The 21,544-nt window shown below is 33.5% G+C and overlaps 1 protein-coding gene across 4 annotated transcripts in view; it reads right to left on the reverse strand.

The window, feature by feature from the left end:
* Positions 1-21,544, reverse strand: part of LRRC7 (leucine rich repeat containing 7) — a 499,978-nt gene that overhangs the window by 89,171 nt on the left and 389,263 nt on the right. For all 4 annotated transcript variants that reach the window (XM_029228809.1, XM_029228810.1, XM_029228806.1 and 1 more), the window contains 7 exons: positions 20,680-20,749; positions 18,634-18,733; positions 16,228-16,352; positions 13,901-14,149; positions 8,368-8,568; positions 1,351-1,462; positions 958-1,138 (listed from right to left, as the gene is read on the reverse strand). In XM_029228809.1, coding sequence (XP_029084642.1) covers positions 958-1,138; positions 1,351-1,462; positions 8,368-8,568; positions 13,901-14,149; positions 16,228-16,352; positions 18,634-18,733; positions 20,680-20,749 — 1,038 coding nt within the window. The remainder of the gene's footprint in view (positions 1-957; positions 1,139-1,350; positions 1,463-8,367; positions 8,569-13,900; positions 14,150-16,227; positions 16,353-18,633; positions 18,734-20,679; positions 20,750-21,544) is intronic.

Here is a 21,544-nt window from a genome sequence, read left to right on the forward strand (position 1 = left end):
AGATGCTCATTTTTCTAAGTTTATTCTAAACCGTTTGCACACTAATGATATTGAATTATATATCTTTTATTAAAGATTTTTAAGGGCTTTTGCTAATTGAAAAAAAGTGCATTTAGAAGGCATCTTCCAAAAGTACCTAAATCAGTCTCAGCTTATATAACAAATAATAAATTTACAAACTGAAAGAGTTAAGATTTTTATCATGGGCATCAATGAGTAGAAATAGTTTTTCATCAATTACCAAAGAATATATTGTTAACAGTATTGACATTATCAGTAAAATCTGAGTGAAAGTCATTGACTACCTATATGATATGACAATTTTTATTTGCTATTTGTCCTGTGAAACATAGCAACATGTTACAAAACAAGGGAATCAGCACTGGGTAAATGCTACTTCATTGAGTCACTTTACTGACTTCCATAGCTTTTGATTTTAATATATCTGTAAAATGGAAGTAATATAGAGTAGGAGCCATTTTGGAAGGGTTAAATGCTTTTACTTACATTCTAACTTTTCCAGGTGGTGATAAAATGATGATGATGAAGATGCTGATGAAAAATTTATTGAATGTTTACTCTGTACTTGGCACATTAGTGCTTTCCATGAATCTTTCTTTAATTCATAACACCATTTTGGATGGTGAATGCCCAAATGTGTCACAATTATGTACTGAGGCAAACACAATTTTTGATTTTCGATTAAAAACTTTTTGGGTTCTATCATCTCAACCTGTTAATGTACTGCCCTCACTCCCGTAAACAATGGTTTTGCTGTGTAAAGTGGATTTATCCACTCTTGGAAATCCCAGGGGGACTACATTTGCTTACCTGCCCCTCTGTCTTCTATGCCACTCATGTGCTGAATACAATCCCCAAATTAAGAAGATTCCATTTTTTTAAAATGTTGCTGAAAATAAGCATTTGGGGACAGAAAAGAGGGAGTTCTAAACACACCTGTTACCCCACAAAGAATTATGTACTGCCTCTTTAGCTGTTGTCTGCAAGGACCCCACTTTAACCCGGGTGTTAGAGGATCCTGAGGAAGCCTGGGAAGGCGAGTAGTCTGAGTAAGTGCCTGAGGAAACACTGTTATTCAGACAGTGAGTTTTGTCAACTTCAGACTCATCGGTTGATTCTGAAATGTAAACAGGAAATTATTATAATGCTGTGAACATTGACAAGTATAAACACAGAAAGGCAAGTATGAAAAACAGCATACCAATGAATGTTAGAGATACATATTTATAAAATATTTCTATAGACTATGGTATATCATAATTTACAACTGGTGATTCATCATGCACATGCATTTGTGGCATATTTTCCACATCAGGTTCACAATGTTACCTTTTTTGTCCTTCCCTAGCAGAACAAGTTTGGGTGGGTACAGAGGGGTCTCAGCTAATGAAGGGTGAAGTTCCCCAATCCTCATTTCATTAGCTGGATGAACAAAAGAATCCTGAGAGATATAATAATACAGGACAAGGAAAGTAAACATTTAAACATTGGTTAACCAAGATGGCAATATCTTTATTTGGCTCAGATACAAGATGGGACTCCAGAATTAAATTCACCGTGGTGCACTAGGAGAAGTGAATCATATGTGCCTCTGAGGTAAACACTAAAATGTTTTGTTTTTCTAATTTAAATGAGTCCATTTATTCATCAGACATTTTTTGAAAGCTGTTTATATGCCTGGCACTGTGCAAAGAACTGTGGAGTTTCCAAAGAAAGACAAAATGTCACCAATGCCCTGTGGGAGTTTACAGTCTAGTTAGGGAGATAGATATAACTCATAAAACAGGACTGAATTATAGTAAGTCATATATAAGTAATACAATACATAATCTATAACATATAAACATGTAAGAGTTCTAAGGAATGGACTCTTTTAAGAGTTCTAAGAGGAATATATTACTGACCAACTAGTTTTTTTTTTCAAATATTAACAAAGTTAATGCACAATTGGGCCCTATAAATACTGCTTTTACTGCCAATCTCCCTCTTAAATTCCTACTGTTTCCCAAGTGATCTTCTCAGTTTCTTTAGTTTTACCATGCCTTCTTCCAAAGGTTTCTAGTTTTCTCATGATCAACCTAGCCCGCTAAATCTTCACTCTACATCCTTTCACTCAGTATAATGAGCAACATTGGTATAAGAATATAACTTTATGACAAATAAACATATTTAAAAAAAAAGATGAATTTTAAACTTCTGTAATTCAAATTATTATTCCCGGTTAACCAGGTAGTGGGAGGACATTAGGAAAAGCAAAATTCTCACTTCCTTCTAGATATAAAAATGGCTTGTTTACACTCAGGAGTAAGTAGTGATATAAATTTGTGCACAGCAGTTATCTTTCTGTCTTTTCCCCTTAAGCTCAATTTGAATTCAAAGAAGAATTTTCAGTTTTTTTCATTCATTAGTACTTGTTTGTTTGAACATTAATGTAATACATTTAGAAGTATTTTGTTAAATTGGAGAAAGAATACACTTGAGGACAAAATATAATAATGAAATGGTTCCTGCCTTATAACTAATTGGTTGGTAATATCAGATAGAAACTCTTACTATACATTTTGCCTACCCCTGCCCGCCACCGCAAACCTGGGTATATCTGACACTTTTTAAAAAAAATAATATTTCAGTGGGAGAAGACTGGACGATCATCTAGTCCAATCCTTTCATTTCCTAGAGGTGGATTCTGAGACTCAGTGAGGCCCAGGCTTACATAGATAAGTAGACAAAGATCCAGCATGGAGGTAGGATTCCTTTGGGCTCTAGTCCGATGATTATCCCTTACATTGCTGCCTCCTGGTTAGCTCAGCTTGAGCATATTAGAGACTTAACATGCAGTATTGTATATATTTGAAGAGGAACGGAAAAGAGAATGGGATTGATGGAAATTCTGGAGATGAATAGGAAAATCTGTGTTTTCATGGATTTTGAAAATTATTTCAAAAGTTTAGCATAAGAAACCTTGGATATAGTTTTGAGTTGAGAGAATAGAGTAAAAGCCTTCACACATCTTTAGAGACATGTATTAAGTAGAAGCAGATGCAAGTTTGAGAAATGGTACTATGAAAGGCATAAAATATGTTAAGACTTTCAAAAATTTTTCAGTTACAAAGTGGCATATTTCTGTTTTATTCCTGCTTTACCACTTATTAATCAGGTTGCCTCGAGCAAGTCACTGTAACTCTCTGGATCTTATTCAATTTATCAATAAAATGAGGGTAATAGATAATAAGAATTAGTGCAAATTTCTGTCTAATACTAACATTCTATAAATATCAATATAACTTATTTGTTGAAATAATATTTTAAAAAGGAAATATTCTTATGACATTTTAATATAGAACTATAAGCATTTTGTTTTAGTCAAAAACAAATAAACAAAAGAGTTGTATAAGCACAGAAATGTAAATATAGTTAAGGATTTCACTACTTTTTTTCCCCTTATGCCTTACACATTCGGTACTCAAGTTATCTTTTATGTATAGATCAAACATTTACACTTGTATCTCACAATTGTGACTGGAGCTCTGCATGGCAGCTATAGTTTGACTTAAATTCTAGTCTCTGACGCTGCTCAAGAATTTCTATTTTGAATCAAAAAAGAGCCCTCATGACTGGGAAGAATGATATCAGCTAATCACGAACTTATATCTCTTCTCTAGAATTCTGTGGCCCTCCACCTAGGCAGAGGACTACTACTGAAGCAAGAGTAATGGATTTACACTGACCCAGTTAGACTCTCTTATCTTTATGAGCAAAATAATGATGATGATGATGGTGGTCATCAGTTAAGAAGAATCTATTACCTGTCTACTATTGTGTTACTATGCTAAACACTATATTTTGTCCCTGTTGATTATTTAAATGATAATCTTATTTTTAATGTTATTTATTAGTTTAAGTTGTTTATTATTATCACCTTTGTTTTACAAGTAAAGAAATGGAAGTTCAGAGAGGTAAGCTAATAATTCCAAGTCACAAGCTTAATAGGTGGTAGAGCTGGGATTTGAACTGGAATCTGTTCTTCTCGAAGGTCTTCTATGGGATACTGTATATGCTATATTGTCTATCCTAAGAAAAGCTCGCTTCTCAAATGGGCTTCACATAAAGTTAACTATCCAACAAAGGAAATTAATAATTGGCTTTGCCTCTATCAAGTCTTTTATAAATAGCTGGAAGAATCAAGTTCATGTTGGAAAAGTGGGTGAAGCTTTTGGGACTACTTCTTTGGGTGAAGACAGTGGAAGTTACTAGTAGGGAATCAAATTTAGTGGAGTTCCCATTATAAGTAAATTGAGCCATATTTTTTTCTGGTGAGGGGACAGAGATTGAGGGGAAAGAAAAGGTAAAAATTTTTTTTTTTTTTAACCCCATTGCCCTTCCACTGGTCAAACTAAATCTTGGCTGATACTGCTGTAGTGAAAGGGAGCCTAAAGCCTAAGGTAGAAGTCAAAGGGGGAAGAAAGCTTATGCCTGAGCTTTCGAGTCAAAATAAATAAAGGCATTAATAAAAGCATTTAAGGAAACTTTCAAGGGTAATTGACTATTCTCTTTTTTCTGGAGAAAGATGTGATTCCTCTACAGAGAGAAACTGGACTGAGTCTCCTAAGAAATGGAAAAGTGCCTTCCTTTATGAAAGTGGTTAATGCAAGCTAGAGACTCACAGAAGTATTAAAGGAGAATGTGGCAGGGTCTCCCTCTCTTGTGGATGGGAAAGGAATGGTCATTTACTGCAGATTTCCTCTGTGCCACGAACTGTGCTCAGAACTGTTATAAATATTCTCATCTGATTTCATCTCCACAAAATCTCTGAAAGACTGTTATTATTATCTGTATTTTTAAAGATAAGAAACCAAGGCTCAGAAAGGTTTCAGTGACTTGTCAAGGTCATACAATTGGTAACAAGGTGGAGTCAAACTTTGAATTCATGTCTTCTACACTTAAGTCCTTTCCCCCGTTCTGAAAACTGTGCTCTTGAGGCACTCACAGTGCTGTTGCTAATTCACAGGGACACATGGGTTACTTTAAATATTTGAGGGGAAAAAAGCAATACTTGACATCAGTCAGATACTGTGAGAACTGCTACCTTGAGGTAGCTCTCAGTTTCAACATTAGATTGCACACTTCTTTTGATTAATAGTCTGTGTGAATCTGGGTTTTTGGTGGTTGCTGTGATAAAAAATAATCAAGTGCCACTCGAAAATCAATGTGAAACAGAAATTAGAGTTGTAGTACCCAATATGATTCCAAGGTTTGAGAAGGTAGGTGGTGTCCAACAGGTGCACACATTCCATGAGTAAGTAGTTTTGGTTATTTAAGAATGAACTAAAACTATTATTTTCTCTTTCAATTTATGTGTATTGTTTTTTCAAATAACCACTAAGTGGGGCATAAGTATTTACTAAGTTGTTCAGACCTAACAATAATAATTGGAACTGTCAGGTATTTCTTGGCTATCACTGTATATTAACCCCTGATACTTTTGAGCCTTTGAAAATTTGATTTTAAGTCTCATAGGCTTTGATTTTTACACATAAATAAAATCTGGCTCCTTAAAAACTGTTTCTAAGTCACCCAGTCTATGGTTTTCTGTTATAGCCATCCAAATGGACTGATACTGGGGGAAAAACAAATGTAATCTCCACAAGGCATGTATGAAGGAAAATGGGAGCAGAGGAGAACCTTCATATCTCTCTGACCTCCTTGTTCTTATGGCTCTCTTGGCCATATTCTCTATGTTAAAACTCTTGGCATAGGGTTGCAAATAGAAAGTGATCAATAAATGATATATCTTTCCTTTTCCCTCTTTCTCTGCTGCATTTGTAACCTATTTACCTTGCTTCTTCTTTCTGTTTTCTGCTTTTGCTTCTGCTTACCTCTGTTTGTTTTTTCTTGGTTTTCCATATTTAACAACATGGATAAATATGTCATACAGTGTGTGACACCCTCTTCCACCTTCTTGGTAGCATGATCTAAATAATGATGACCCAAAAATGGCAGGCACAGGTAAAACATATAATAAAAATGCATAGTATACACTGATCAGCTAGACACTTGGTTATTTGTATTTATTATATCTGGAAGTGGAATAGAATTAGGGCCCCTTAATTTGGATGCAGTAATGAGAAGGGAGGATGATACAGAAAAGGACATCTCCTAGCCCTAGGATGGCTAAAAGTTGGGCATAGAAGATCTAAAATCTCAATTTTAGAAAAAATATTGATATTATCAGTGAAATTTCTATTCAAGAGGAAAAGGCTAGTAGATGAAGAAAACTAAGAAAGAGTGGGGCGAATCATAGAAATAAATATGAAAGTTGAGCTTCAATCTTACTTAGCTTGGCTACTTTAGCAAATTAAGAAGATTAGATAGGCAATACAAAGTCACTATAGTGTTTTTTTTAAGAAGGACAAGATTAGATGTGTGTTTAAAAAGATCATTAGCAAGGCAATGGGGGGGGCTTGGGACAAGGTAAGCCAAGAAATTGACAGTTTTTACAGAAATGCAGGACAGAGTTGAGGACCTGAAGAGATAGAGGAGATACACTTAGATGAAAATGTATAGGAGTTAGTGATTGGAAGGGGCAGGGAGTGGGGAGAAAAAAGGAAGAAGAAATCAAGATGCCTCCCAAATTTCTAGCTTGAGTGAACCGGTAGATAATGGTGCCAGCTGAGATCAAGACCAATTATACTGAAGCAGAAGCAAGTTTGAGGAGGAAACATTAAAATTAATTTGGATTTGTTAAGTTTGAAGTGCTTGTGGGACAATTTTAAGATTTTTTTTTTACTATTGGGATATTATTAAATTCATGACCAAAGCCATCTTTTCTTTGTCTCACCTCTCCCATCCCTGTAGTAAGCAATTTTAGGATCTACGTATTTTGCAGTAGTTATTCAGTTTGTGGGTTATCATGACCTTACAGTTATCTTGATGTTAAACTGTGATGACATGAGATATAAATATAAAGTGTATGTGTATTTAGGGTGTACCCACTAAATGTTAGTTTTCCTCCTTTTTATATTATTGCAGTATCTTAGAGATAAAAGAAAAGTATGTTGCTTTGCTATAGTATATCTGTAATGTTTTAGAGATGAAAAAGTACAATAATATGAGTTTTATAAGCAAAATGAAAAAAGCAATGAAAATAAATATTTACTTAAATTTTCTTCCCTAGATATCCAGCTATATTCCTCTCTTTTGGGTCAGGCTTGTACTTCCACTGGCAGATATGCACACCACGCTTACTTTTGCTTAAGCTTTCTTTTCTCTTTGCCTAGAATGCCTTCTTCTCTTTTTGACTTTAAAAGAATCACCTAATCTTTAATATGCAGTTCAATCTTAAGCATTTCACATAACTTTTAAAGTGATTGGCAGTGACTGCTTATCACTCCATTTTCTTAGAGTATTATATTCTCCATCACACAACCAACGATGTTATCATGTTTTATATAATACATTCTCTAATGGCTTCATCTGTGTTAAGTTTACCTGGCTAGGCTCTCAATTATTTGGGGACTATTCACACATTTCATATTTCTTTTCTCTCTCTCACAGTGTTTAGCACAGTGCTAAATATACAGTTGGTGTTTAATGCAAAAAACTGATGCTTTGAATGCAGATTTGTAAAAGAGTTTTGTCAACCTAGATTTTTGAGCAGTAGGTATAGGGACTTCTAGATGTACTCATATCAATTATCTTTCTAATGAAGATTAAAAGATGATAACCAAATTAGCTGAAGAGTAGATGAAATAGTACAGAGGTGGCATAAATGTAGTTGAATTCTTTTCAGACCACACAAATTGATAAGGATAAATATCTAATTCATTCTAAAATATAGAAACTAAGCTTCATATTAGATTCCGTAAAGCTAAATTTCAAAGTTATTGCCCCTTTTTATATAGTAGTGTTTCCTATAAAGGGTGTAACCCAAACACAAAAACATTTTTAAAAATTGGCTCTAAATCTGATCAAGAATTTTACTGATGTTTGCATAATAATAATAAAAACTTCATTTAGGTTTTTCTAATGACTCATACAATAAAAGTTTGGGGTAGTCAAAGGAATATCATGAAAATGATTTAATGCACTTACTGGCCAGACCTAGCTGGGTGAGCGAATTATTCCTTCTGTGTGTATTGGAACTTTTGGAGCTGTATTAATGATTTTACGCCATGAAGGTGCATTTATTAAATGCAACCCTCATAGTTTGGAAGAGTAGAGAGACTCATTTATACATTAGGAAAAAATGCACTTATCCAGGAAGATCTGTTCAGTTAAAAAAACATATCATTTAGTAATTCCAAAAAATCCAAACCACACTGGCAATTACCAATAACCTTGAAATACCTCCACTGTAATCTCCTTTGGGGCTACAGGCCACTTGTGTTCGTATTTTTCTTTCACAGTTTGCTCCGTGTTAGCAGTTGGATTTGAATTCTCAACACGCACTCCATGGCTTGGCTTACCCACCAGATTTTGAACAGATTTTACCATATTCTTTAAATCCTCTGGGTAAGGAGTTGGATATCGTTTTAGGTTTATTTCAACCTAGAAGTTTGTAAAAAGAAATTTAACATAAAAATACCTTCAGCAAGCATGTTCACAAAACTACGCCATTTTATGTGCAGTAGTATAACCAAATGCAATATAGTGAGTGTTGAGCTGGCTGAAAAACTGTGTTGTAGAGTGGAACACACAGTGTTCTTTTCACATTCTGCCTCCTGGGACTTCTCCCCACCCCTGGCCACCTTTCTAGATTAAAAATAATTTTTGGATGATATCTTATGTTTAGGTCTACTCTATAGATGGTTGAAATAGCAGTAGGTCAAACACTTAAGTGATTGGTAATCTCTGAAAAATTTAATCAAGTTACTATCAGCTGCTTTTATACGTTAGAGGCTGTTCCCTTACCTACCTTAATTATTTAAAAAGAATCATTTTGACATTAAAAATATCTTTGGAATATCAATGCAGGTGATGGGAGAAGACCCCAAAAGATTTACAAGTGAGTTATCATGTATTAAAAAACGGGGAGTTGACAGTATCTGCCATCAAATATGCACCAGCTCTGTGTTAATTAGCATGTTACATCAAAAGGTAGGGTAGCTAATTCTTGTTAATAACTAAAAAAAAAAAAATCCTTCAAGGAGGCTTTTATATTTAGTTTTTACCATAATAAAGTAACATGCTTTATAGGTTATATCTTACAATAAAGAGAAATAAAAAATTGAGAACATTGTCTAGGATATTCTAGGTAAATATGTAAATTTTGGCTTATACTTATCCAGAGACTTATTTCTATTCTTTTTTTTTTTTTTTTTTTTATGCGGTACGCGGGCCTCTCACTGTTGTGGCCTGTCCCATTGTGGAGCACAGGCTCCGGACGCACAGGCTCAGTGGCCATGGCTCACGGGCCCAGCGGCTCCGCGGCATGTGGGATCTTCCCAGACCGGGGCACGAACCCGTGCCCCCTGCATCGGCAGGCGGACTCTCAACCACTGCGCCACCAGGGAAGCCCTATTTCTATTCTTGAGTTCATTTTTGGTGTATCAATCTGACTTAGGGAATATATATATATATATATATATATATATATATATATATTAATTATTATTCTTCACATTTAATTCAGAGAGAGAAAATATGAGACATTCCATACAGAATATCCCACCTTCAGAGTACTTAAAATATACTTAAAATGGAATAGATACAAATTATCCAGGCTGATTAAAATGGAGTGGGAGGAAAAATAAGGGGCATATTTACTTGGCTTGGTTTAATCCAATAGTCATGTCTTTTTGAATCTGAGTAGAACCAACTTTACAAAATGGAATGATTTATGTGATAGTGGTGAGTATGTGTTGGGGAAAGTGTGTGTGAGGGTGCGTTGGGGGAGGGCAGAGGTGGAAGAGAAGCTGAAAGGGTAAGAAGAAAGAGGGGGATGAGAGATAAAAAGGGAAAGAGGGTGGGGCACACACATACCCACCCCCTCCACACCTATGTAACACATGGGATGTAAGAAACTATGATAGTGACATAGATCTGAGGATTATAAATATGAATTCAAACACTTTTGCTCATCTGCAGTTTTAGTAAATCCACCAACTTTGTTATTCTAGTATTTCATCTTCCTGTGGCTCTCTGTCCATGTCAAATACTGGGATTGGACTTCACTAGATGATTTTTAACATTCCTTTCAGAACTAAAGTTACAAAATTATTTTTCCAAGAAATTTTTGGGAAGCTGGTGAAAAACCAGATAAATTTGTTAGTGTAAATCTCATTGAAATGTAATTTAATCTTTAATATGCTGAAACAAATAGGATGAAGTTAATAATATATAGAAACAAAGCTACAAAAATATAACCCAAGAAAAAAAGACTTTACCAAAAAACAAAAGTATAAGTTGTTAGAGTGTAATATAAGTATATCTCAGGGTACTTTATAATGCATTCTTAAATAAACATAAAAAGAATGATAGCCATGCTAGACAAAATCCACTGGGATGAATGCATTCTTGGATCTGCTGTTTAAATTGGTATTAGAAATATTAATCACAAATTTGATCTAAGTTTAAAAATTATATTGTTGAACTTGTTTAAAAGTCCTTGATATCAAAGGACTTAAAAGTCAAAAAACTACATTTAAAAAATGTAAATTGTAGAATGGTGTGACTATTATGCCAATTAAGAACATCTTTTAATTTTTAATATGAATGAAAAATTACTTTCAAATAGGTTCTTAAATTAAAATTCTACACACCTTAAACAATCCTCAATATTAAAACTACACTTCTAAATTAAATCAAAGGCAAAAAATGGGATGTGGTTTTTTTTATAAATTTATTTATTTTTTGCTGTGTTGGGTCTTGGTTGCTGCACATGGGCTTTCTCTAGTTGCGGTGAGTGGGGGCTACTCTTCATTGTGGTGCGCGGGCTTCTCATTGCGGTGGCTTCTCTCATGGCAGAGCACGGGTCCTAGGTGCATGGGCTTCAGTAGTTGTGGCTCGCGGGCTCTAGAGCACAGGCCCAGTAGTTGTGGCGCACGGGCTTAGTTGCTCCGCGGCATGTGGGATCTTCCCGGACCAGGACTCGAACCCATGTCCTGTGCATTGGCAGGTGGATTCTTAACCACTGCACCACCAGGGAAGGCCCCTGGGATGTGTTCTTTCTTAGAATTAAATACATCGAGTAATGTAATCTAATTTTTGTAGATGCTGTGTCCCTTCTGACACAGAGGGCTATTTGCTAATGGCCATGGTACCAATATTTTCTGGTTATTTTATAAGCAAATTAATGTTATATTTTGGTCACATCATGAGAATATATTTGGGCACTTTATCTCTGTAAAAATATTTAAATGTAGAAATAAAAGTGGAATTGCCATTAAGCTAATGAAGCTTAAGCTTTAGGGTCTGTCACCTGCATGGGCTCTTTCCAAAGCCTTGTGAGGGGCCTTACTTATGTATTTACATGGTTATTTTATGTTCTTTTCCTTAAAGAGGCTCCTCTCCAAATTGTGGAAGCTTCAGGTCTCATAAAACTTGGATTTGTTCCACCTATACAATAAGCTACTTGCTTCCCATTTACTAGTCTACTAGCAGAATTTACTGGACTTAGAGTCAGAAGACCCAAATTAAAGCCACAGATTTACCCGCAACTAGCTATCAGCCACAATCTTTCTGTCCAGTTTCTACTCATGTAAAATGGGAATGATAATATCTTGGGTTAATCTAGAGCTCGAATGAGATAATAAATGTGAAGTCCCTTGAAAATGTATAATTTCTATGCAGAGATTAGATACTATTTCTAATATCAGATTCTTCTCATGTATTTTTTGAATCTGGAGTCTTTGGCAATCTAGTTTTATTATATATATGTCTAACTATAATACCTGTAACTGGATTTTTTTCAGGTTGTATGCAGCAATAACTATCATTTACTCATTATCTGCCATGTGATAGGCACCATGCAAAGTGTTTTATAGGAATATATAAAACTAATTATTATTAGTTATTTATATAATAATACTTATTTTATTATTTACCATATGGATTTAATTATAAATGAATAATAAATAGTTATAATTAATAATAATTAAATCTCATTTTAATTTCACAACCCATTTGTGGCATCTGTTACTATTTTACAGAAGGAAAACAGAGGCTCAGATGGTGTAAGTTACTTGAAGGTGATACAGCTACAGGAATCAATGCCCATATTCAACCTCAGGTCTAACTCCAAAGCTTATGCTTCACAAGTGTTACTTGGCTCAGAGCTATTCTCTGGTATAGGTGCAGCATATATTTGTACAATCTTGTGGAAGAAATAGTGTAAATCTAAAGTGTGAATTTTATTGAGTTAAATAAGATAATTTCAATTTTTAAAACATAAAGTTAACATAATATTTTATAATTAAAAAAATGAAAGTATAGTATTTTATAATTCTGTTATGTTTGTAAGCTCTCTAAAAGCATATTTTATACACTTTTACAGATTGTTTTGCCTATTTTTCAATGCATGTGTGAAGTGCTTCAGAAATGAATAACTATGATCATAAACACAATTATATTAATAGTTCAGTAATGCCCAGTTAGTTTCTTTATATTGCTAAATATATAGGCTATAAATATTCCCTTATTCTAATACAGGATATATGTAATAGGTAGGAAAAATTTGTCAATTATGTTCTTACCAAAATGTTGTGTTTATCACTCACCATAAAGTATTTGCTCATTTTACAGGTACATTTTATTAAAATCCAATATTTTTACTGAAATGTTATTTTATTTTGGAAAATAGAAGTGTTTCACAACATTCTATATATCCCAGATCTTAAGAAAGTGCAGTAAATGCAAATAGTAGCTGCAAGATGTTGGAGACTCCCAAAGATTTAGCAATGAAGAAAGAAATAATGTTAATAGCTAGGGCATTTAGAAGTGATACCTTGAATTCACAAAGAACTATGCTTTTCTTATATAATGATTAAATTATCATTTGATTTGATTGTAAATTCCAGTAAGAGAAATAATAGTTAATGCTTTGGTTATTATTGTTAAATATCTTATTCTAGGAATTAATTGGAACATTTTACATAGAAAGGAAACCTATAGCAATTTTAGTTAGGATTCTCAACTTGCCATATATTGTAGAAAGAATATATACACAGAATAAGAATTTAGTCCATTACATGTGGATAAGGTTTACAAAATATGTAGTGTTCTTCCACATCCCATTAAGATTTTTTTGCATTAAACTCTTCAATACCACACCCACTGAGATAAGGAAGCCCTATATGCCAGAATTCCCAGGCCAATCTTCTCTTACAGGAATTCTCATCATCTGTGCCTTCAAATTAAAAGGAAATTGATGCTTTTCAACAGATGTCCATCTTTGGGCTCAAAGTCCACTCTCAGCAAATTTCAAGTCAAATCTCATGCTGTTTTAGAATCAAGTTTTAGTTATTTAATCTCCCTCAGAATTGATATTACAAAAAAATGTGTGTATGTCTGGGGACAATTTAGATTGCATCAATAGTGTCATCAACATTCTGCCCGACTATTGGTATTCCCACACTTTAAATAAAAATCTTGAAAAATAAGAACATAAATAAAAATGAAGCACCCAACTTAAAAACCATGCCAGATATCCCACCAGTAGGCACATCATATCGATGTTCCCTCCCCCTCTGGCTCAGTTCTCCCCACCCCATTGCCAATGTCAATGAATAAAAAATTAAACTGGGATCAAACACTGGCAATTGAAAGGTTTCTGTATGATCAACATTTCTTACCCCAAATCATGCAGAACATACCCCATAAACCACTGTTCCAAGGTTGCCTCTACGTAAGGGATTCTCCTACCCCAAACACCTAGGCCTACCTGTCTGCCACTTAGAGAGGGAAGAGTGGTGGATTGTGCTGCAACTGGCAATGGAGTACACATGCTCCTTTCCTGCTGGAGGCCACTTATACAACCCCATGCCAGCTGTGGGTCATTCTGGGGGACGGGCATATCTTGGATCTGCTGATCACACCTGGCCCATGGTGTGCAGCAATCGCCAGACAGTCTGGCAGGTTGGAGAGTAATCCCACGCTGGCCCCTTTCCCAGGGGGCTTGGCAGGAGTGATCCTGTGGGAGAAGGAATCTCCATTTTCTGGGAGAAAGAGGAGCACTGTAGCAAAACTTTCACTTTATCATTTTTCTATTCTTGATATTATTTTTTTCATTCTGGGTAATGCATTTAAAACAACCATCAGAAAATTAGTTTTAATTCTATGTAATAAAACAGTACCAATATCATATGAAGCTAAAGGGTCACAATTTCTTCACACAATGCAGCTTTCATACTAAACTAAACTAAACTAAACTTTCATACTTTCATACACTAAACACATTATAAGTAGGGCATTATACTCTAGTCTATTTGGAAGTTGATGCCATAGGTCAGTGGTTCCCTTTAAAATTTTATGTAAATTAAAGGTAACATGGTACTAAATTTAATGTACATGTAATGAGCCAGAAAAGTATAATTAATTTAGTGCAAGATTTCAGCATATTCCATTCATCATCATACTTCCATGATGATTTATTTAGACATTTGTTTGTGTTCTAATTTGTCCAATAGCCAATGGCATTGGAAATACTCAAATTGGTCAAAACCAAGTAGTTTGAGATTTTGGAAACACATATTATTTCACCAATATATAAAATAAATCAAATATAAATAAACATAGAGAAAATGTACTCTAAAGTATAATGAACCTACTCTAATTATAATCAGACTTGATCACATAACACACAAACAGGGCTTCTAAATGTCTGTTTGCATTTGCTATATTTTATGCTTTCAATGACACATATACCAGTATTAAATGCACTCTTTTCTTCTTGGAGCCTTTGAATATAGGTTTCTTTTTAGGAAGAAGTATGTAGTTTTTGACATTCAATGAAGTAAAAGAATGAATCAGAGGTCCAGTATAGAATGCATCATCCATTGGTTCTGGATTTAACATATAAAATCCTTACAAGAAGAATGGAAATGTTCTAAAGATCTTTTTTTGTTTATTTTTAGTTAAAAAATGCCTCTTTGGTTATTAGATAGCACTAATCAACCATTTAGAAACATTTTTTTAAGTCCAAATCTTTAACAAAATTGTCATTTTGATTTGGGAATCCATTTTGGTTTCTCCACAATGAAATAGGTAGGCTTTGTCAATTACCTTACTAATTCCAGTAAGGTTCTAGAGTATGCTGGTTTAAGAAAAAAGTTTAGAAAATGTGGGAATGAGGGGATAGAAAAGAACACATCACACAATCCAGATCTATTAATAGGATGCATATACAATTACTTATGTAATTAGTCACTAAGGGTGAGAGCTGTTAGTATCCATGATGGAAAAAGTGCAAAAATAATACCATAAAAAATTGATGAGAGATTCAAGATGTTGCCATGATGATAACATGAAGACCTGATGTTGATATAATCCATATAAATTCTGTTATTTTCAAATTTATATAATGTAAAAATACAGATTTTAAAATTCCGACCTTGTTACTTGACTTAGATTAGTGCCAATAAAGCATTTTTTAAAATATGCTTTAAGGTGAAAAATTTTAAGTAATTTTCCCTAAGGGACATCACCTACTCTTAGGCTCTTACCTTCATTAAAACTTGTCCTCACACTTAAGAAAACTCATAAAGTCTTCTCAAATATTCCAGAGACATAGAATCTTTCTGAGATTTTAATGCCAATGTAATATATTAATCCATTGGTTCTTTCATAAATGTGTATTTTGGCTTCACACAGTCTGCATGATGCCTTGCCTTGATCAGTGATTTAAAAAAAACACATTTCAGTGTTTCAAAGAGGTAATAAGGTGAAGCCCATCACCCAGACTTTTTTGTTTGATTTTTAGGTTGTTTTTTTTTTGGCTTTCTCTCAGCTTGAATCTCTTTCATGTTGCTATTCTGTAAGATGGGGTGGCATATGAAATTTGCTCAGTCAGGATGTTAGTCTCATTCCGAAGCACAAAAGTGCTTCCAAAATCATCATCCTGCTATAATGAAAGGTACCACCATGAGACTTTAAGATGTATCTGACCTTCTAGCAGAGGTCAGTCAATTAGTCCCAAAGGCTATTTGAATAATAACAATGAACAAATAAAAATAATGAGAAGAAAGAGGAAACAAAAATTAAAAGTTTCACCTTAACTTTCCCAGCATTTTCATCATCTTCCTTTTTTTCTTCAAATTCAAAGGCAACAGTCATGCGTTGTTGTCTCTGTTCTTCCCACAGTGTAGGGTTAAAGCTGTCACTGTCTGACTGGAAATCTACAGTTAGATTCCAAAGTGTTATTGCTTTTTTTAAAAAACATAAATTGTTATTTAACAGAGCTTAGTACGCTATGCAAAAAATGGTGATAGGTACTAAAAACAAATACAAAAAGAAAAAAAGAAAAGGAAAAATAAAGAAACAGAAAGAAAGAAGTAAAGAGGGAAAGAAAGAAAGAAAAAGAAAGAAGGAAAGAAAGAGAGGGAAAATATTCCCCTCATATTTGTTACATAGTCTTTTAACATCTTAACTCACATTCAGCTTTCTTAAGTATACATTAATTATATATTGGGGTAGAGAAGTTTTCCAGTGTTGAGAATGAGCTCTCCATAACCTAATTATGATAATAGAGCTGAATTAGGTATTTTAAACCATTATCTCTTTTAATCTTCAAAACAGCACCATGGTAGAAGTAATATAATCCTCAATTTAATAATGAGAAAACTATAGCTGAGTTTTAAGAAACTTGTTCAAAGCCATGCAGCTTCTCCACGGACAATGCAGGATTCTATACCATGACTGTGTGATTATAGAGTCCATAACTGTAACCACTAAATGCTATTAGGATGTTATAAAAGGTACTACATAACCTTGGTTTTGCAATAAACTGTCCAAGATTGCAACCTTTCTTGTCGTTGTCCTTTTGTGTGTCTGGTAGGGGGCAATGTAGTGGTGCTTGGTTTTATGGTAAAAAAGCATTTGGAAAATAGTCTTTAACATTCAGGTCTCAATTAATCTAAATGTGTCTCAAATTAACAGGGAAAGGAAATGGCTTATCAATCTTTAATTTATATGTTGGTTAATGGTAATATCTTCTTTGCAACAATCCTATGAAGATCACATGAAAATGCAATAAAAGCACTTCCCAAAGGATAACCTTTATTATATAAAACTTTGTGTGTTGCAAGGATTTCTGCAAATTCACTCATTACACTTCTGCTTGAAAAACCAAAGGGTGACTTGCTTAAATTTCAAGAAAACTTTTCTGTTACCAACTCTGCTTTCCTCAAAGGAAAACAAAGTGAAACAAACTAGGCTAATTCCTTAACATCACATCTTACCTAACTAGATCTACCTCATTCCATGGAACAATTTAGGGATTTAATCTGTCAGACTAGATCTCAGAAATGGCCAGAAAATATGAGACACTTTTCATTTTCCCCTATAGCCTTTCAAAATGAAATATTTTGTTAATCTAGGGATATTAAAATGAAAATGTAAGTAAAGTTGCATGAATAAAACAATCCTTATTTAAGACTCTTGTTATACCCTATGTAAACACAGTGGCATTTCTTTCATAAATTCAAAAGATCAATTTTACTGAAGCCTGAAGAATACATATGAAACAATCTTTCCTTTTTCTACTTCTGTAAGTCAAAATTTGAATGAAAATATCCTAAAATATTTCAAAATGATTCATTTCCCTTTTTAAGTAAAAAAACCTAAAGACATTTATTATAATTATCCTGAAAATAAGAACTACATAAGCAAATAGTTTCTTTTAAAAGTTGGTCTCTTTTAAATGGGTTGGGTGGATTTAATCCATGGGTGGATTAAAGTGGGTTTACTCTTTCAAGAATTACTATTACTGTTAGACTGTGGTAAATGTGCATGACAGCCTGTGCTGGCTTGAGCTAAGGGGCCTGTGCTGAATTTCAAATGGTAAAGGATAAAGCTCCTTTAAAAATTTTATGAGTAATGTGATCATAGAAGAGAAAATTTTATTATTGAAAAAGGTTTAAGTTTTTCAAAAATTATTCCTATCATAATTGCTGACATTGTTTAGGAAAACTCAACTTGAAAAATTAGTCGTTTGCAAGTCATCTCTTTACGGTTGACTCTTAACATGAAACAATTTGGGGCCTGAGATCAGGACTAAATGTTTAAATTGTGTTCATAAAATTAGTGAATGCAGGAAATAAACCAACTTATCTTCCTTAAGATCTGACTCTTCTTAGCTCATTTCAACTGGCTAGGTATCACCTTCGGTTAACTAGTCCTGGGTTTTGCAATCCACCAAGAAAAGATGTCGCTCCTAAAAGTCAACATTATTTTCATGACAGATATAAAGAGGAAGAGTTATGTTTTTGAAATCTTACTTAGAATATTACAGTATGGAAGATAATTAGAGTTGCTTAGCATTAACCCCCAAATGATTTATGTGTGTCATGTAATTATGTGTCTTGCCCATGTGCCAGTATTGGCCAGAGATTACAATAAAATTAATCCCTTTTATTCATAATCATACAAGCATAGGAGAAATTTCTACTGGCTGTTTACCTTCATCACCACGAGGTTGCTGTGGAAACATGTAGTTAGTCAATACTCTTTGCTTTGTTTCTGGATGGGCTTCAGTTTGTAAAGGGATAAGGGCTTTGGACTGGAAGCAAAGGACATAAATTAGATTAATAAGATTGGAAGTATAAAGAATATTTCTTTTATATAGCATAAAGGTCAATAGTCTGGACGCACTGTGCTGAATGAACAGTTAAAGAAAAGTAAGGAAAAAGGTAATGAAATAAGAAAGTATAACATAAAATAAGACTATTGTAGAGGAATATTTTGAAATTCTAAGGTTTTCATAATGAGATTTTCTTTTTCTTTAGTACATTCTTCTACAAGACCTATTCATCTTCATTGAGTAATGTCAGTTTTGATCTTGAAGAGATCAAAATATGTCAAACTGTTTCAACTAAGTAAACTTTTGGTATAGTCCTATATTTTCATGAACTGTTGCCCTAAAAAATAAATGGAATTTGCTATCAAATTTATACTATACAAGATCATCTATGAATTTAATTAGGTTAAAACATAAGCATTTATTTTAAAGAGATTTTTGTAACCAAAGACAGGGTCCACATACACATAAGCAACAATCCTTGTATTTGATATATCACAATATATTTACCTATGGATGGTAACATTTAATTCTCTATTATTAATTTTATTTCAGAAATACTATTTATGAAGGTATTTTTTAGAACTTTTACATTATATACTATTTTTATAAAACATATTGGAAATAATATTATTTAATGTTTTAAAATACACTTATTTCATGACATTTATTAATAAGAGTGAAGCACAAAGGGTATTTGGGATACCAACTTGTCTCATGAAACTAAGTCAGAAACACATTAAATCACTGTTCTAAATAAAAGCTAAATGGTGCAGCCACTGTTCTGTTCATTCTCCCACAAGAATAATAAATCATGACATTAGGGGATGTTGTTTTACAATGCAAGACTGTAGAAAATACTGTTCCATTAGCATAGTTCACGTTGATTCCAGAAATGATTTATTTATAATGATATATTGATGCTTTGAAAAATCTACAGTCCATTGGTAAGACTTGAATTTGAAGGACAATCTAATTTTTTTTAGTAGATGGAAGAAAGTGCTGTAATGACTGTAGGAATACAAACATTATTCTCACACTTATATTTCACATTTTTTAGAAGTTTATTTTAATTTTTTACAAAAGTAGCTCAATACCTATGTCTGAACAATTCATTTACCAGTAATGCTGTTTTTATGCCCAGAAAATAATCATAACAAACTAAATCCAAGATGATTTGTTTTCACTTGGTAATTCATATTTTGGGATAGGATGTTTTAAAACTTTAGGATTACAAGAAAAAAGTAAAAAGAAGAAAAATAAACTATGTCAAAATCGTCTATCACCAGTTTTTCTGGTGGCAAATCAGATGTCTTCAACTATTTCTTTTTATTTTCCAGTTAATAAAATTATTCATTAACACTCAATTACTAATTCAATTATAATCTATTTTCATAAGTATAAGAGTTAATATCAAAACAATTTCACAGAAGATACTGGCAATAGCAACAAAAGACATCACAAATTTTTTGAATAAAGTTTTAGAATTAAGTTGATTATAATTAAAAGCACACACACACACACACACACACACACAAAAGGAACATGGAGGATAATAATTCCCTCTTGTGGGAATTGTGGGAATGATTTCTTATTCTTTACCTTCAGAGGTATAATTAAAGTACATCCTCTGAGGACATGTATGTACCACCTAGAAAAATGATCATTTTGTGTATTAGATCTCTGAAAATGAAGTAGAAGCTAGATTGAAGCATTTAAAAGGGGTGAGAACTATAGTACTGTTTGTCCACAGCAATGAAATACTTATTTGAATTATTACCTTTACAAAAATCTCTCCTCCAGGGGATAAAGAATCTATATTTTGCAGTGATTGTCAAAGGTACCTATTGGGAATAAGTTAGCAATTCAAAGTTTCAACTGTAGTTCATTTGAATAAACAAAATAAATCAGGTAATAAAAATTTTTACCTGATTGTCAGAAAGCCACAAAGCTGCAAGCTCCTTAAGTTTGGTAAATGAGAATGGTAAATTCTTCAATCTGCAAAAATAAGAAAAGTCTAATAGCATGGGTGAAGATGGATAAATTTCATTTTTATGAAGAATTTTTAAAAATACTGTAACTTATTTGTTTCATTCTTCTCTCTACTTCTTTTTCCATTGAGTAGCCTGAGCAAGCTTTTAAAAGTGAAAATCTCGAGTTTACAACTCTTCAAATGCTAGGATAAAACTGAAAATTGTTAACATGCCTTGTCAGACCTTATAAGATCTGGTCCTCCAAAACCTCTCCAGAGCTTCTTTGTTACTCTTTTCCTGACAGTCCCATTAGTTCCACTGGCCTTCTATCAGCCTACTCTGAGGATTAGCCAAGCTCTTTTCTTCTGTCTGGAATATTCTTTCTCCCATACTTCACTTAACTACAATTCCACATATTCTTTAGCTCTCAGCTTAAATGTCAGTTCCTCAAAGAAGCTTTTCTTGACTCCTCATTTAAATTTCTTTCCCCAGTTTAGTCTCAAAGCACTTTCATGGAACATATCACAGTTTGTAATTTTTTGTTTAGTTTTGTGGTTATTTTTTTACTGTCTGTTATCCCCATAAAATTGTAGGCTCTATGAGGGCAAGAGGCCATTTCCACCTTACCTCGAAAGGAATTTACAGCTCCTGAAAGCGTGTCCTTTTGTTCTTTCCCCTTCATATATTGTGTAATAGATATTCAAAGAGGGAATCTTTAAAAATAGCATTTTGAGATAAGTGAAGTTGGCATCAGCCTTGGTATTCAACCAAAATTATCTATTTAGCTTTGGCTTCAGCCTGTGGAGGGCCAAATCACCAA

Source organism: Monodon monoceros, unplaced genomic scaffold (assembly GCF_005190385.1).
Source record: "Monodon monoceros isolate NGI ecotype Baffin Bay Population unplaced genomic scaffold, NGI_Narwhal_1 Super_Scaffold_18, whole genome shotgun sequence".
Taxonomy (NCBI): Eukaryota; Metazoa; Chordata; class Mammalia; order Artiodactyla; family Monodontidae; genus Monodon; species Monodon monoceros.